At 27.1% G+C, this 15841-nt stretch overlaps 1 protein-coding gene across 5 annotated transcripts in view; it reads left to right on the top strand.

Moving 5' to 3' along the window:
- LOC135925162 (uncharacterized) overlaps positions 1–15841 on the top strand; it is a 77896-nt gene that overhangs the window by 15485 nt on the left and 46570 nt on the right. For all 5 annotated transcript variants that reach the window (XM_065460368.1, XM_065460370.1, XM_065460371.1 and 2 more), the window contains exons 2-6: positions 3354–3578; positions 4380–4518; positions 5517–5640; positions 5744–5819; positions 5968–6120. In XM_065460368.1, coding sequence (XP_065316440.1) covers positions 3354–3578; positions 4380–4518; positions 5517–5640; positions 5744–5819; positions 5968–6120 — 717 coding nt within the window. The remainder of the gene's footprint in view (positions 1–3353; positions 3579–4379; positions 4519–5516; positions 5641–5743; positions 5820–5967; positions 6121–15841) is intronic.

The following is a 15841-nucleotide window of genomic DNA, read 5'->3' as shown; positions in this document are numbered from 1 at the left end:
GCGTGATTTCATTAAATCTTGTTATTTTAAAAAATACTTAAGAGTTACAAATTATATATCATTTTATAGCCCCTAAAAACGTTGGAAAATATAAAAAAAAATTAAAAAATTTCAAGTGTTTTCTTATTTCTGGTAAAAATAAAAAATTAACATTGTTAGGAAGGGATTTTTTTTGGGTGTTGTATTCACTAAAAAATGTTTATTACCTTTACTTTATATTAAACGATTTAATGAAAAATCTCGATAGCCATTTTTGTTTTTTCAATTTTATTTAAATTTTTATTATTTTTATAAAAAAACAATATAGATGGCTTTATATAGGATTTTTTTATAATATATAATTTTTAATAAAAATATGAATAGTATTGTGATTAAAATTAAAAAATCAATTGAGTATAACCAAGAAGGATGTCCTGGGGCGATATGTAAGCAGGGAGCCTATACAGATATGATATTAGGACGCTATATTTTAAAATAAACATATTTTAAAACTTTATACACAAACAATATAAAAATAAATACCTCTTGTTTTAATCTTATCCCATTTTGTGCTTATTAGTAGAATTTCTTGAGACGATAATTTGTAGGTACGTCTTGTCACTGTAATAGGATCTACTACTGTTATTATTTGATTAATGGGTAACCATATCTTTTCCGCAATTGTGGGGTAAAAGAAGGATGGTGATGGTCCATGGAGATGTAAAAAGGAAATATATATCTCCTTATTAATTTCATTCTTTTTTAGTATTGTCGCTAACCACCAAAAATCGTCATAAATACATATTACGAATCCTTTAATATCGGCAAAAGACAAATTATCGGCATTTGAGATATTGTTAATTTGAAAGTCCTCTGCATATGAATATATTTTTGTTTAAGTAGGAAATACAGTATGTATTTCCCGAGTTCCTGGAATGGGACGAGCTAAATTAATCTTTCTCGTAGTTTAATCTCTTGTAAATTGTATTGTTCGTTGGTTATATATGTAAAATTTACTGATGGCATGTTTTGTTTTGCAAATTGATATAAATCAGCTGGTGTTAAAATGTGTCCAGAAATGCGCTGAAGGCTTGAACGTGCTGCTAATCTTTTTAATGTTCCGCCAAGGCCATCACATGGACTATTTCCATGGGATGTAGCTGAAAAATGCCATTCAGCTGCTACACCAAAATCTGATTTATGATAACTCAGTTATAAAAAATTTTCTGTTTTTATATTGCGAGGCTGATCCGTCAGAGCAGTAATATACTTTGTTTTTAATTTATTGGTCAAAAATTTTATCATTTTAGTCTGGTATAAATGTACTGCAATAACATTATGTTGAAGTGACTCTGATATTACCATATAATTAAGGATTTCTATATTGCCCTTATTATTATAATATGCTATCATAGGAGGATAGTGGCTTGATTATTATTCCAGTGGAATCCTTGAACAGCGTCTTGGATTATAAATGCATAATTTTCAGAAAATCACAAATTATCATAAATTCATTTGGTTGTAAAAAATGTTTGTTTTGAAATATATGATGATTGATTGGTAGAGATGATAGGAATAAAAATTTATAATAAGCTGATAAAATCATTATTTTCAAATAATAACGATAGTAGATCCACAACAATGAAAGGATATATCTACAAATTATGGCCTTAGGAATTTTTATTAATAAGTGCAAAATTATAATAGTTTGAATATAAAATTTTAAAATATGTTTATTTTACAATATAGCGTCAATAAAATAATATCTTGGGCTGCCTGCTTACATATCGCACCAGGACATCATTCTTGGTTATACTTAATTGGTTTTTTAATTTTAATCATAATACTATTCATATCTTTATTAAAAATTATATATTATAAAAATTTTTAATAAAACGCCATCTATATTACATTTTTTTATTTATAAAAATAAAAAAACAAAAAAGGGCTATCGAGATTTTTATTAAATCGTTTAATATAAAGGTAGTAATAGTGAATATTAACACCCAAAAAAAATCCCTTCCTAACAATGTTAATTTTTTATTTTTACCGGAAATAAGAAAACACTATTAATTTTTTTAAAATATTTTCCAACGTAAAATTTTAAGGGCTATAAAATGATATGTAATTTGTAACTCTATCATAAGTATTTTTTAAAATAACAAGATTTAATGAAATCACGCACTTCGCGATTTTCGACTTTGAAGGCGTATATCTTTGGATCTGGTTGAGCTAGCACTTTATTATTTTATTTTATTAACATTTACAACATAAATAACTAACATGCCAAGTTTCATTCATTTTTCGGCCGAAAATCTCGTTATTTTGGTCGATATGACGTGGAATCACCATAGAGTAAAATCTTGAATTTTCTTAATATCATCTCGCGTTTCAAGTGTAATCAACAATTCAGACTCAACCGGCAAAAGAAAATTAAAGATTGCTGTTTATCTTTACCAAATTAATCGAAATTATAAAAAATAAATTAAAATTTTTAAAACTATTATTAAATTTGTTTTTCAAAAAATATCATTCGAGATATGCAGATTATATTTTTTCTCCATTCTAGGCTCTACTATTATTTATAATATATCTTTATAGTCCCCCCCCCCCCCCCCACTTATTATTTAATAATTTAGTTCATATTATTTTTAATTTAAACCATGTTCATTTAAAATTGAAAATTATTGCTTGGTTTTTTTTAAATATATATATTATTTTGATATCGTACATATTATTTTATTACCGTTTTTTAAATAAAATTATTCGCAATAAAAAAAAAATTTCGGAGGTTATGGGGGGGGGGGTCAACCCCTTTGTCTACGCCACTACTCTATTGTGTTTTTGTAATAGGAATTATATCATAGTATAAACAACTTGCTTGTTTAATTTTTTTGTGAATTGACTATTTTATTTATAGATTTAATATTTTGTTCAATACAAACAAATAGTATTTAATCAAAATATTACTTGAAATTCAAGAAAAATATATCAAAATTTAAAAACCCGCTCGCCATTAAATTTTTACAAAATTTCTGGATGGGTCTATAATTTTCTATAAAATATGGAATATAATTTTTTAATATTTTTTTTAAAGATTATTTAGTTAGGTAGTTCTTAAAATAAAATAAAAAGAAGTAAGTCTATTGTTATTTCAATAAATATTGATCAAATTCAATATCTGAGATTTGCAATTTTATGTATGAAATGTGCGGTTTTTTTATTTACTAATTACCCTATCCGACTAGTTAATACCCCCCGCCCGTTTTAATATTTGAAATGCGGGGTTGCCATTTGGACGGGCCAGCCCGGCTCTTTAATTGATATATTATCTATAAATCTATTCTTATTCATCTGTAAATTTAATTAATTAGTGGGCACTTTGCTGTGGTCAGAAGATGCAAAAGCAAAATTGATGGTCAGGAATACGCCGCCAAGTTTATAAGAAAGAAGCGAGCTCAGGCCAGTAGGAGAGGATTGTCCATGGAGGACATCAAGAGAGAGGTGGGAATTCTCCAAGAGTTAGATTCGCATCCCAACGTTATAACTCTCAAGGAAGTTTTCGATAATTCTAGCAACGTTATTTTGGTCCTCGAATTGTAATTTAAATATAAATATGAATTAGAAATATTAAAAAAATATAAAAATTAATATATAAAATACTTTTTCCCTTTTGCTTAAATTTGCACGATTCACACATTATAAATGTATCCATTTATTTATGTAGAGATATTGTCATATTAGCGGATTAAAATATTTTTTTAAAGAATCGACTTAGAACGGACATTTAAAAAAGACCGACCAGATGGAGCTATCCCAGTTTAATCTACATCTCTAATAAGGCTCTAATTATTAATTGTAGGCATAAGGTAAGGATGTTATATGCTATTTAATAGTGTTGTTAAACGGCGCGATTTGAGCCGATTTTTAAAAACGGCTAACTCAACATTATAGCCAGGAAAATATTGCCTAAGCGTCGAGATTTCGCCAATAGATGTTCAATACTATGTGCCATCTATGGGCAAAATATCTAGGCTTTCATAATATTTTTCTGGCTAAAATATTGAGTTAGCCGTTTTTAAAAATCGGCTCAAAACGAGCCGTTTAACAACACTACTATTTAATACTTCGATTCTGGCTAGTCCTCTAGGCCCTTGGTTAGATTTCACATTGTATACTCGCACCAACAATAGTTGGTATCAGTTTTTGAAAGTCAGGTTTTATTCACTAATTTCTAAACATGGCCAATCGAATGAATGAAAACAATTTTTTAAAAATTGATTATAAATACTTCGATTTTATTTTGATATGGCTTTAAAAAAAAGGTATAAAGGTTTCAATTCTTGTATAAATATATTTAAATCGATTTTTATTGAAATTTTAAAACCAACGATGTATAGGGTTAAAGGCGGAGAATTATTCGATATTCTTTTGGAGAACCGATTTTTGCACGATAGGGAGGCATCACAATACGTTAAACAAATTTTACAGGGGTTAGGTCATCTACACTCAAAGCATATCGGCCATTTGGATCTTAAAGTTAGTTAGCAATATATTTGCTTTTAACATTGTATATTAGGCCCGGCCAGCCGGGCTGGGCTCGGGCCTAATTTTTTAAAAAAATCGGGTTAGGATCGAGTCGGGCCTAATACTTTAAAATTAAATTTGGGCCGGGTCGGGTCGGTCTTTGAAAATTTTTTCAAATATATTTAAATTTATCAATTTTATATTATAAAATAAAAATATTTTATTTTATTTATGGAAGCCATATAACATATGCCTTTTATTTTGAGTAATTATAAAAATTAATTTCTATATTTAAATAAGTTCGGGCCAGGCTTGTAAATTTTCTTAAAAAATATTCGTGTTCACAGCAAAACTTTGTTAAACAAAATTTCGGACCAGGCTTGAAAAATTAGGCTCGATGCAGATCACTATTGTATTTAAAATTGGTAAATATTGTTAAATTTATTAGAAGTTCTACATGAACATTTCACGACTCTACCGAACTCGATCCGACAAAATAGGATGCCAGACTTGGAAAAAGGTTTACTTGGGATGGATTCCAAAGCCAAACCTCGACAAAAAAATTATTTTATTTTCCGAAGGCTTTTATAAATCTTCTTTTCTTAGAATAACCAAAATTTCTTATTTTCCTACAGCGCTCATAATTTTCCTTCTTTCCTTGAAAAATATAAATTTTTAATTTTTTTCGGATCGGACTTAGACCCTTGAAAATGGTCGAATAAAAAAAATTTTTGGTGGGGCGCAGCCTGAAAAACAAGTCCGATGATGGGCTCAGGACTCTATATATAAGAATTAAACACATAAGTTAATATGCACCAAAGCTTTTATTAAATCATCTTCCATATTTAATTTGAAAAATGGTTTCTCTTTTTTAAATTCGATATTTAATTTTTATTTTTTTATTCATTTATAATATAATCTGAATTTTTCTTTTGCATTTGATTAATGTCATTAAAATCTATAATCTATAAGGTTTTTAAAATAATAATAGCCACTTATAATTTTTATAGCCAGAAAATATTATGATCAAAGATAAAACAACGAACGATATCAAAATAATAGATTTTGGATTGGCCAGGAAACTCAAGGGGACAAACGTGCCTAGGGAAATGATGGGTACACCCGAATTCGTAGGTTAATAAACTAAAAAAAATTTTGAACTTTTAAATTAATTGTAAAATAATATAACAAACACCTTTGCTAATAACCTTTCTTCCCAAAACCTATATTTCTACAGCTCCTGAAATTATAAACTTTGATCCGATATCATTAGCCACCGATATGTGGAGCTTGGGTGTCATAACATATATACTGTAAGTTTTATTTATGCCTTTATTTTTGTTTAAAATGATATATTTTTTATCCCTAAAATTTTATATAATTATGTATAATAAAATTTACCAAACAATTAATTATCAAGTTATAATTGTTCATTTTTTTTTGTCAAAAATAAAAATAAAGTTTAAGTGGTGCTTCCCCATTCCTAGGATCTAACCGCCAAGAGACCTTCGAAAATATAGTTAAAATCGATTTTTCATTCGATGACGAATATTTTTCTAAGGTGAGCCAGGGAGCCAAAAACTTTATAACCAAATTATTGGTATCGGATCCCAGGTAATATGGCTGTTTATAAATCATCATACTTGTTTATTTTTTTAAAATTGTATTGAAAAACTTTTATTACTCTAAATCTTATAATGTGGATGGGGAGGGGGGGATTTACACTGGATCTCAATAAATTCGAATTGGATGCTTGACTATTATTTTTCTGGGAAAGGAAGAAGGAATAATGAATTTTTAGGTAATATTATCCACTATCACATTCTTGAATTACGAACTTAAGATAATATATCTAAGCCGCTAAATAAAGAAATTAAATGTAAACTATGTTAGCCTCAATATATTTCCTTCTGCAGCTTGTTATTTATTTTCAACTTTAATCATTTTTTGATTAAAATTTAAAATTTTAAAATCTAATTTTGTCTTAAATAGGCTTTAAGCTAATATCTATTCCTCGCTTATCAATTTCAGAATTTTACGTGAACTTTTGATTAAAAAAAATTCAAAAATTACGGTCTCCAGGGAAAATGTAAAAAGCGTTCTTCAGTGCATGCGTAAATAATAAATAAGTACTTTTGCTTCCCAATACTAATTACCCATTTAGTATACCGTCATATAATTATTATAATAATCCATATCAGGCGCGTAACCAATGGGGGCCCCCATCGCAAATTTGACTGTTTTCATAAATATCATATTAAGCTAATAAAAATTTTACCCCCCCCCCCCCACTCCCCCTCCCAATCAAAATTTTACAAATATTTGAATATCAATTTTCCAACATAAAATTTATTTTTTATAAATAAATTTTTTATTAAAATTTTCTTTCCTTGTGAGTACATTAACATTATTCAAAAATATTAATAAAATGGAAAAATTTTTAGTCAAAGAGCTTGAAATCAAACGGTAATTTTTATTATTTTATTATTATATATAATTATTTTATTAAATTCAAAATTATTAGTGAGTTAGAATTAATAAGTATTTTAATTATTAATAAATATCTATAATTTTTTAAATATTTGTCATTTTTACTTCCATTTTGTAGAACAGAAGAAATAGAAATACAAAAGTTAAATAAGGCCAATCAGAGTTTATTATTGCTGCTAGCATCAATAAATTATTTTCCTATAGCTCACTACTTTGTAGAAATTTACAAAAACCAAATTTAGATTTGGTTCAGGTTATTGATTTGGTGGAAAATATATATGAACAGGTAGATACAATAAGATTGAATGTAGATGAATATTTTCATAATATTTATCTAGACGTTGAATCGAAGGCTAAATTTTATGATATAATACTAATTAAACCTCGTCTAGCACCTAGGCAATTATTGAGATGTAAAATAAATATTGGCTCAACTGAAGAATATTATAAAATATCCATTTTCATCCCATTCTTAGATACTTTTTTATCGCAAATAAAAGTACGGTTTTTAGATAAAAAACAAGTCTTTTACAATCTTCAAGTTTTATTACCCAAAGATCCTTCTTCGTTTTCTATTTAGCAAAATTTTATTCCTATGATATTGATACTGAAATAAATTTAATCAGTGAATTCGAATTGTGGTCTAAATATTTACAACGTTTAGCTATTTTACCTGAGCATGCTATTGATGCGCTCAATCGGTGTAAAGAAACCTTGGCTCAATTTCCTAATATTTTGAAGTTGTTTTATATTCTTGCATGTTTGCCTATTACAACAAGTACGAATGAAAGGACTTTTTCCAACTTGAGAAGGTTGAAAACATATTTACGAAGTACTACTTCCGAATCTCGGCTAAATGGGTTAGCTCTGTTAAATATCTACAGAGATTTGGTTCTAACGACAAACGAAATTCTTGATGAATTGGCAACATTCCCACGAAAATTAAAAATCACATTATAATTATGGTATTTAATAAAAATTTTTGTATAATATTGTATTTGATAAGATGTTAAAAAAAACTTGTTTTTTAAATTATTTTCTAGTCAATATTTATACACACTACTATTAGTATTTTCAATAAAAAAATTATATTCTACTTATATTGTATGAGAATTTAAGCTGAGGCTAGTTTTTAAAGCAAATTTTATAAAAAAAAATGACATTAAACTTTATTTCAACTTTACATTTAAAAAAACTTTATTGAATATAATATACCTAACTTAAAATAATAAAAAATAGGCTTGTAATATTCATAAGCACGAATTAGTAAATAATAGTTAAAAATAGAAATATAATTATTATTAAATTATGAATAATTTAATAGATTAGCTAAAACATAGGACCCGGCCGAAGGCCGCGGAAAAACTGGCCAGGTAAAGGAGGTTTGGGGCGAAGCCCCCCAAAAGTTCTTCCCCCCCCCCCCCCCCATAAGAAAATCCTGGATACGCCACTGATCCATATCCATTTTTCAGAAGAGTTCTTTTACTTTTTAATTAAATAGTTCTATTTTCAACAATGGAACAAAATTGAATACCAGCCTTACGTAATAATTTTTTGGCTAAAATATTGGGTTGGCCGTTTTCAAAAAATAGTGGAGAGCCGTTTAGCAACACTACCAAAATATATTTTATTTGGTATAAAATTTATCAGTTAATAAATTTCGTTTAAATATAAAATGATTATGATAAAATTTATAATAAGTTTTTAAAAATAAATTACAAGAAAATAAAGTAAAATGCAGAGATGCAATGATACCAATTCTTTTGCTGATACTGATACCACCGATACTTGAAACTAGGGTTGGCAAAATTTGTGAGTTTTTTTGAAAAATTTTTTAAAAGATCGATTCTTTTGGGTTTTTTTATTTAAATCGATGTAAATTAAAAACTTATATTTCAATCAGAGAAGTATAGATTTAAATTGAAAAATGTCATGCATCATAAATTTTTTTAAACCTTATCTTTTAAGCAAAAAGTTAATGTTTCAGGAGACCCGGCCAGAAAATGAAATTTTTTTTATTGATAAGTCATTCGCTAATTTAATATTTTTTGAAATAAAAAGCCGACTGTCAATTAAAAATTAGATACTATGTGCATTAGAGGTCTGCAATGCCCAGGTTGGGGAAAAATTTATTTGGGTCAAGACGGCAAAAAAATTATTGGTATGGATTATTAATGAATTGTGATATTTGATAGAAGTTATATTTCATAAAGTGTGGGGTTGTTAATTTAACCCCCCCCCCCCCATATCATAAATAGTTGTTTATTTATCATAAATAGTTGTTTATTTAATGTTCAACTACATATATTTCGGGTTAGACCTTGTATTTTAAAAAACCGGCCAGGCTACCTTACTAAAAAATTGAAAACGGGCCTGGTACAAATTTGATTGGGCCGGGTCTGAAAATTTTACTATTTGTATACCTCTAATCTGCATACTGTTTAAAAAAAAATTTACCTTCAGTGAATCGAAAAGAGAATCATTTATTTTCTAAAATGAATACCATAATGTCCTAAATAAAACTTTTGAGCCAAATTAAAATATTTTTTTTACTAAAAAAATAATGGTGGTTTTATTATTTTAGCTGCTGTTATTTCCCATTTGTGTGTCCTGATATATTAGCCCAATTTAAAATGCTAAGGCATTGGCGTGCGCAGCAGGGGGGGGGGCAGGGGAACAAATCCCCTCCCCCCAAAAGCGAAAAAATGCAGATGCCGGATATATTTTTCAAAAATATCTTTGTTTAGAGTGTTGTGCAGATTTAATTTAAACATTTCCATATTTTTTAATTCGTTTGTAAATAAAAATTTTAACTTGTGAAAATTGATAAGAATATATAAATATGTTATTTTAACAACTTTTTACAAGTCAAATAATTTTATTTTCAAATAAATTAATAAATATGGAAATGTTTTGAATTAAATTTACACAGTACATATTAATTTATATTTGTTAATATTTATTCCTATCTCATATCAAATATATATTTGTTAATATTTATTCCTATCTCATATCAAATATATATTTGTTAATATTTATTCCTATCTCATATCAAATATATATTTAATTACATTTATTATCACATTCATCACTAAGTTTATCAATTAATTTCGATTTAAAGTTCTCCGGCGTAATATTATCTTATTATTTTCAAATTTTTAGTGGCGTAATATTTATCTACCATTTTTAAATTTCTAGTCAAATAATAATTATTCTGAAATTGTCCAACAGGGAGAATGAAATTGCAACCTTGTCCTACGAGATAGAGTCTCCGCCATGCAGTAACAGCTTTTATGGAGTTAGAAGAGCCCATTATTTGCTTTTACTGACATATCACAATGGCCTGAAAGAAATTTTTCCTTAGAAGCAAGAAAATTATTGGATTCAATGCTTATTCCATTAGAATGTACAACTATTTTATGTATTACTTTTCAAAAACATGATGACTTGATTAAGAAGATGAGAATAGCGGAGAGCATTTTATTAGAATTCAAGGAAATTAGGGCTAATGTTTATGAAGAATTTCATGTTTTATATGTTATTGTTAAGATAAAAGCAGAGCTATACATGTTTAATATTTGTCTCACTCGACTTGCAGCCAGGCAAGCTCATAGTTAAAACATTAATATAGGATCAGTAAAAGAGTATATCTTAGATACAAATACATTTATAAACCAAATAAATGAATTCGTTTTTAATTCATTATGCAGCACTTACCAATCTGCAAATATTATTTCCATAAAAGCCTTCCCAACCTTTTTCAGATGGTGATAGAAAAAAAATATTTGTTAGATTTTTATCATGAAGATGTTAAAGTATCTTATGATGCCTTATTAGCTGAATAACTATGTTTATAAGATTAACTATGGTTGATACAGTCCCAAAAAATGCTATGGATGCTCTGCATTATTTCAAACACATTTTAGATTATATTCCCAATGTATTAAAAGGGTTTATATATATTAGCAACTCTTCCCAATAGTAAACTAATGAGAGAACATTCTCTTTTTTAAGAAGAATAACAGAGCCCCAGGTCTCTGAAAAACATACCAAGAAGTACAACTTTTGAAAGTAGATTTAAAGGTTTGGATCTTTTGAATATCCATAGGCATTTGACAACAAGCAAGGATGAGATAATTGAAAAATTAGCTCAATCCCAATGAAGATTGGATTTTACATTGTAAATATATAACATACAAAATACAATTATTCCTTTTGTGTATTAATTTATATTTCTAACATTTAAATTTTTTATACTTTATATATATAAATTTTAAAGCTCAAAAAATTCAAATTTCTATTTTGGGTCATTTAAGTGATTGTTTACATATAATTTTTTTATAATTTACATTAATTTAAAATTGTGTATTAGAAATAGTTATTAGTCCTAATAAATTTGTGCTTGATATTTTTAAAAAACAATAATATTTCTTAAAAAATTTTATTACCCCCCCCCCCCCCCCAGACTAAATTCCTGCGTATGTGTATGTGCTAAGGTAATAATCATTTTCTCTAATACCCTTAATTTAAAATATCTTGATTATTAGTTTTGTATCATTCGATTCATATGTCCCAAAAATCAAAACATTGTTAGAATTACTCCCCCCCCCCCTATTTCTATTAGTTAGTTAAATGTTTTAAACCCATTTTCTGAGAATTAATTATTTATAACAAAATATTACATAAATCAAATAAGCATTCTGATCATTTTAAAAATTGTTTTGTTATTTGACTAAACTAAATTAAAAAAAAATTTGATTATGACTAAATAAATTTATTATATAATTATTATAAATTTGTTTTTGCAATCCACAATGCTGAAAATCAACATTATTATAATACTTTGAACGAAACATTTCTTACCTTATCTTCTAACCCCGAAATTCAAATTTAGCATACAATGAAACCGAAATGGCAATGAAACGTGGCTAATTTTATATCTTAACACTAGTTTCTTATCTATCAAGGTAAAATTCCAAGCTACATCTGACCCATTTAATAAAATTATATGAATGATGGTTAGTAGAACTATTTAATTCAGGATAGAATCATAGCAAAATCAACAGCTTCAGTAGAGATAGTATTTTCTCATTTGGAGTGTATTCCACACTTAGAAATCGTATAGGAAAAATTTCTTCTAAACAATTAAATTCAATATCAATGCCTAGAACACGAATAATGCTGTGATTGTTAATATTATTATTAAAATAATTTTTTAATTTAACAAATTAATTTTTTATTATTGTAAAGAAAAACAAATGTAGGAAAATATTTCTCCGGAAGAAAAATCCCCGGAAAATAATTATCCAGAAAAAAAATCCCTGGAAAAAATTTCCCTAGGAAAATAATTTCCCGGAAAAAATTACCCCCGGAAAATAATTCCCCTATTTTTTGATCCTTTAAAATATAAAATTATTTTTAGAAAATTAAACAAACTAGGATTTTGTAATATCATTTCCGGAGCTGGAAATTTTTGAAGTTTCTATTTTAAGAATATAGTCACTCCTGTGTTTTTTTAAATGAATTAAATATATTTAAAATTGATAATATTTATAAAAATAAATATGAATATTTTTTAGAATAAATAATATATATTTTGGTAGCGTTTAATTATTTGAAAGTAGTCTTTGGATAAAGGTCTTCAACCATTTTTAAAATAAGCCCTTGTTGGATTAATACTTTTTTGAAAAAATATAATCAGATACAATTAATCAATAGTATTGTATTAATATAAAAAATTTCCATTTTGTTATTTTTGCCCAGGATTCAGACTGATATAAACGTATGGAACAGAATAGTGTTCTAATATTCATATTTAATATTATATATATCTTTTTAACCTTAGTGGCGTGTGGGTTTAAAATACCCCCTCCCCCCCCCCCCCCCCCCATTTCATCGTAAATATAATGTGGATAAATGATCTGTTTTCATAATATCTATTGAAATCTAGATGAAAAACAGATTATGGAAATAATCTCCCTCTTTCTAGGAAAAAAATTTGTTTTCACTTTTTTTTCCAATTCAGATAATACTGAATATAATTTTTTAGAAATATTTTCGTTATTTTAGCAGCAGAGTTATTTTTGATAATTTAAAAAAAAATTATTCGGGGAATTTTTTTCCGAGGATTTATTTTCCCCTATATTTAATTTAAAATCTAAAAAATGGGGAATTTATTTCCGGGGAAATTTTTTCCTTGGAATAATTTTATATGGGAATTTTTTTCCGGGTAATTATTTTCTTAGGATTTTTTCCCGGGGAATTATCTTCCAGGAGATATTTTTTCCTGGGATTTTTTTTCTGGGAATTATTTTCCAGGGGATTTTTTTCTGGGGAATTACTTTCGGGGATTTTTTTTCCGCGGAATTATTTTTCGCTTACCAAGAAAAACAGATAGCACTACATTAACAACATATAAAAAAATTTATCTCATAAGTAATGATTAATGATTACAGTGCATTAGTATTTAATCGTATAAAAGTTATTTAATTCTGGAATAATCTAAGTCGTTGCCTTTCATTATATTAAGTATTTGAATCAAATTCAGTAAATACAATTTTATTTAAAATATTGATTTAAATCAAATTGATTTCTACCTGACACCTATACCAAGTTATTTTAAAATAAATTTAATATAAAAAAAAATATAAGATTTTTTTCCCCAGCCCTCATTTCCACAAAAAATATTTTAGATTTTTAATTTAAGCCACAAAAATGCCTTTGAGTTTTTATGAAGCTTGTTAATTTATTTTCTTATATGTGTATTCTTAATAAACATAAATAAACGTTATAAGAAGAAATAGGAAAAAAAAGAAAAGAATTAATAACGCTATTAGTATCGGTTTTAATGATGGTTATGATTTTAAAGACAATATATTCGGCATTCAATATATGGGGTTGAATTTTACATTTAAAAGCTATCTTCTCTTTTTCCTTGTCTGTTTAGAAATTTGAATAAGGGAATAATTTTTATTTTTGGTGTCGGTCACTGGTATCGACGCATCTCTGATAAAATGTATTATCATTTTTAGTTCTGTAAATGCTGCATATAGTTAGCACCCTATTTTTAAGGTACTTGAACATGATTTTGACTTTGAGATTTTCAACCCTGTTTCTATAATGCAGCTACGTCTCATGACTAATATTTATAATATGCTCAGATAATATAACAATCATTAAAATAACATGAGGACCATGATTTGCCTAATATAGATTATTTTTAGAGTTTAAAAAAAAATTTTAGCCTAAAATTTTGAGCAAAAAATCTTTGAAGATCACAAAATTGGAGCATTGTCAGAAAAATCTTCTTTTTATTATGAAAAATCTTCATGGAACAAAATTTATAAAGATTTTTCTTTTGAATAGCATTTTAAACTCTATTATTTTTAATTTAACCTCATCGTTATAATGCTAGTAACACATATAATGAAAAACAAATCATGAAAACGATGAATTAACAGTCACTGAGGAAGTTGTTGTCAGGGAAGCCATTCAGCCGCCAAAATATTGCAAAAACTTTGTGTCTAGAACAGTTAGTGTCTTAAGGAGTTACATGGCATTACTGCCATGCTGATGGACCCATGGTTCTTGAATTATGATTACGTGAGAAAATTATTAAGTTGGTAGTTGAATAAATAAAATTCAGAGGAGGACCGCTTTAAGACATGGGATATAGTAGTGAATAATAGCAAGAAAACGGAACCTAAAATGGTGGTGTTCACTATCGTCAAATTTTATTATATCCAGAAGTATTTTAAATTAAAATGATTTTTTAAAAATTTTTTGACTTTGAATCCATATCTCAAATTGAATTTTTCTGCCCAAACCTGCATCAGTCTGAAATTTTTAATAAAAAATTACACGCCATTTTATAAGGTTAAATAAAAATGTAGAAAAATCACTAATTGTTTTTTCTTAATTAATATCAGAGAAAATTTTAATTATCATTCATTATAATATTAATAAAAGATTCCGAAAATATTTAAATTTTTTTATTATTCTTTTCAAAAAAAATTAAGCCCTGAGGATGTGTCCTGGTTCGACTCTGCTTAGCCTAGGCTAAATATCTTTTGAACTAGGACACCATATTTTGGTTTGTTTTAAGTATGTGGCGGCATTGTTATTTTTCGTATTTTTTTCGTTTTCTTTCTCTTAATTTTTAGGCTTTAGTCTAAGCTAAATATCGGGCTGTGTAGTAATAAGTCGAACCAGGAGACACCCAACATGATTTTTTAGCTGTTATCTGAATAAGTATGGTTAAAAGTGTGTAAATGGGCGTGGAATTCGCTATTATTTAACAAAATTATTAAATTAGTATTGTTAAAATAACTAATTACCTGTAAGTTACATTTTTGCTAGAAAAAATAACAAAATAGTTACAATGGAAATATGTAACTAGTAACTTTAACTAATTTTATATTTTGGAATGTAACTGTAAAAGTAACTAGGTACATTTTAGAATATATTAAATAAAATATATAAATTATATATCTCTTATTATCTTTGATTATTTCCCAAATTTTAAATTACTTTTTATTAAATATTACCTATATAAAGCGTTCTTGTAGAACGTTTGTTTGTTAAATAAAGCTTATATTTAGGGTAGGCTTATATGGCCCGCCTGCTCACGGTGGTAATAAAAAAATTCACGCCCTTTCACGTTTCTACTAAAAAAATTTGACCCGACCCACCCGCTCACGAAAGACAATATTTTGTTCACGCCCGAAAATTCACGGCGTTTTTAAATTTTTTAAAACTTTATTGCTATATTTTTACGCTTTTTTGAATTTATTCAATCATAGTTTTTATTTCTCGAATTCCATATTAATAACACAAATTAATTACA

This window comes from Gordionus sp. m RMFG-2023, chromosome 2 (genome assembly GCF_954871325.1).
Source record: "Gordionus sp. m RMFG-2023 chromosome 2, tfGorSpeb1-WG-v2, whole genome shotgun sequence".
In the NCBI taxonomy this organism is placed as follows: Eukaryota; Metazoa; Nematomorpha; class Gordioida; order Chordodea; family Parachordodidae; genus Gordionus; species Gordionus sp. m RMFG-2023.
Note: the sequence above shows the minus strand (reverse complement) of the source record. Positions and strands in the feature narration are given on the sequence as shown.